The sequence below is a fragment of the Microtus ochrogaster genome, chromosome 5 (assembly GCF_000317375.1).
Source record: "Microtus ochrogaster isolate Prairie Vole_2 chromosome 5, MicOch1.0, whole genome shotgun sequence".
Lineage (NCBI taxonomy): Eukaryota > Metazoa > Chordata > Mammalia > Rodentia > Cricetidae > Microtus > Microtus ochrogaster.
The window spans coordinates 16,540,866-16,543,933 of NC_022012.1; the positions used below are offsets into that span (position 1 = coordinate 16,540,866).

A 3,068-nucleotide genomic window follows, 5' to 3' on the forward strand; every position below is an offset into this window, starting at 1 on the left:
AAAAAAAAAAAAAAGAAAAAGAAAGAAAGAAAGCCATGCTTGTACTTTTAAATATTGAAATCTATAAATGGAGGGAGAAGTGTTTTATCTGTTTTCTCTTAATTTCCTGTTTTTCTCTCCACCATGAGGAAAAATGACAACAATAGTACAGGTTTTCTTTATTCAGACTATTCCATAATTAGTTTTCACCTAAAGAAAGAAAAAGTGTAAACAAAATCACTCAAAACTAAGTCCAGAAGATCATTTCCTCAGACAATAGATGAAAAGTCTTAGGTAACACTAACACACTCACTGACAAGAGATTTAACATTATGAATCCTCTCTTAGCCCATAGAAGACGAGATTAAAGACATGGACCACCATGCCTAGTTAAAGCTGGTAGAGTTTATGTGATTCTTATTTTTATTTTTAGCTTTATTTATTTATTATGCATACAGTGTTCTGTCTGAATGTATGCCTTCGGGCCAGAAAAGGGCACCAGATCTCATTACAGATGGTTATGAGATACCATGCAGGGGCTGGGAATTGAACTCAGGACCTCTGGAAGAGCAGCCAGTGCTCTTATCCTCTGAACCCGAGTTTATATGATTCTTTATATATATATATGATAAAAATGCCAGGTGCATGGTGGTGCACACCTTTAATCCCAGCATTTAGGAGGCAGAGGCAGGCTGATCTCTAAGTTTGAGGTTAGCCTGGTCTACAGAGTTCCAGAACAGCAGAAGCTACATAGTAAGACCCTGTCGCAAGAAGGGAAGGTAAGAAGGAAAGAAAAGAAAGCAAGAAAGGAAAATAAAATTTCAAAGTGTTTGTGATAAGCCAGGTGTGGTGACTCGCCTATAATTCCAACACTTAGCACACTGAAGTAGGAGGATTAAATGTTCTAGGCTAGTCTGGGTTGCACAGTAAGATCCTATCTCCAAAAAGAAAGAGGGATAGGGAAACGGGGGGAGGGGGAGAAAGGAAGGAGGAAGAGACACGGAGAGGGGAGAGGAGTGGAGAGGAGAGAGGGGAGCTTCCTGGCTTTGGCCACTATGGCTCCTTTGCCACAATGGACTATATTTTCTAGGGCTATAAGACAGAACAAAGCCTGTCTCTCCTTGGGGAGGAGACAACACATTAGCCAAGAGGGAGTTCTTACACTGGGAAGAACTAAATGGTCAGAAATGAGCTGACTGGAGAGGAAAATAGGTCTGCCTGCGTATGGCACAGCAGTGCTCGTCCTCTGAGTCATCTCCAGCCGTCTGCAGCAGCACAGCTTCAGCTACGTAGCAGGGACACTAACCTGAAGGTTCTGCACTAGAGATCTTCACTGCAGTTTGATTTTCGGCCACTTTATCTGTTACAGCAGCTGATGGGGTGTTTGGAACAACTTGATGTTTCTTGAGGGGAGTATTCTGACAGTGAATATCCTGCAAAAGGCAAACGGAGAGGTAAATTCTATTTCTCAGAATTATAAATCTTAGTTTATTAAATGAAATAGAACTATTATTAAATAACATTCTATATGTTTTTGAGTATAAAAGAAATAATATACTATTAAAAGGGTCCAGGCCAGTGTTAATAGCTTCCCTGGTGTAAGACTTCCATTATTTAAAATATTTTATAAGACTAGGAAGTGAGAAAGAATGAAAATTCATATCAGATCTCAGTCATACACAAACCAACTAAAGTGAAGGTAACACAAAAACAATTTCCCCTGTCTTTTTCTCTATTGAGACAGTTCTGACATGAAGATTCTATTTAAACATCATTTACTCAAAGTATAAAATTCCAAAACAAAACAAGGATAAAAGCAGATCCGAAAATAAGGAAGAAAAGAAGAAAAGCATGCATTGTATTACTGTCTCAATACTGGACTTTCTGATGGACAGGCTTAGTTACTGCCCAGCCCACTGCTAACTCCCCTCAGTGGAGACAGTTTATGATGGCCAGGCATGGTGGCACACATCTATAACTCCAGGCCAGCCTGGTCTACACAGTGAGTCAATGACTGTGAGAAGGATGGAAACAATAAAACACCTACAATAGACTTCTCACCCGAGAGTGACAACACGAGAACCGCACCTCTGCAGTGTCGTATTAACCCTCGTTCAAAGCTTTTACTCCAAGATTGGCCCCCAGAATTTAGTGCGCTCCATGAAACAGGCCACACCAGCAACAACCTGGAGTTTCTTAGCATCATTAACAGAGTCTTCTCTGAACTCACAAGTGCTTCTCTAGTTTAAGGCCTGCATCAACAAGGGGCCACCAGGGCTATCCAAGCAACCTCTCAGCTGCATCAAAATGTCAGCTCCAAAACCCTTTGCCAACACTCCAATTCGGCCTCCCCTGAAAACGGTTTGTGCTTCTCCATACACCCAATCCTGACTGTGCCTCCAATCCCCCCCAACACTCTCTCCCCTCTGGTCAGCTGATGCTCTTCTTCCTTGATTCTACTTACTTTCTTATCCCTCATCTCCACCCAGGGTGGACCTCAACCTCAGAACTCTTCATTGCAACCACTTCCTCACCAATGACATCATAGTGTTCATACCACCAACCTTCCAGACCTCTTGTTTGGGAAAACCCTAACCCAGGACTGACCAAAATTCTTCAAATCAACACCTAGACTCTTGGGCTATTCCTATGCAATTTTGTTATAGTACACATGTATACTCTTACAGTTCTGGTGGTTTGAATAAAGAATGTCCCCTACAGTTCATGTATTTGAACATGTGGCTGCCAGCTGGAGGTGTTATTTGGGGAGGTTTTGGAACCTTTTGAATATGGAGTCATGCTGGAGGTAAGTATATCACGGGAATGGGTTTTGATGGTTTATAGCCTTACCCTACTTCCTGTTCTGTTTCCTGTTTGTAGATGAAAGGATGGCGAGCCAGTTCCTGCCTCTATGCTTCATTGTTACCATCATTTCCCACCATTGTTGACTCTACCTCTGGAACACTATGCTAAAACAAACCCTTTCTTCCCTAAGTGGCTTCTGTCACGGTGTTTATCACAGTGGCAGAAAAGTCACCAACACATGGCCACCCTAGTCTCAACAGAAAAGTCCCTGACACATGGCCACC

The 3,068-nt window shown here is 42.0% G+C and overlaps 1 protein-coding gene across 1 annotated transcript in view; it reads right to left on the reverse strand.

The window, feature by feature from the left end:
* Positions 1-3,068, reverse strand: part of Anln (anillin actin binding protein) — a 59,633-nt gene that overhangs the window by 34,254 nt on the left and 22,311 nt on the right. Inside the window, exon 8 of the mRNA XM_005346952.3 lies at positions 1,286-1,412. Within this exon, the coding sequence (XP_005347009.1) occupies positions 1,286-1,412 (127 nt within the window). The remainder of the gene's footprint in view (positions 1-1,285; positions 1,413-3,068) is intronic.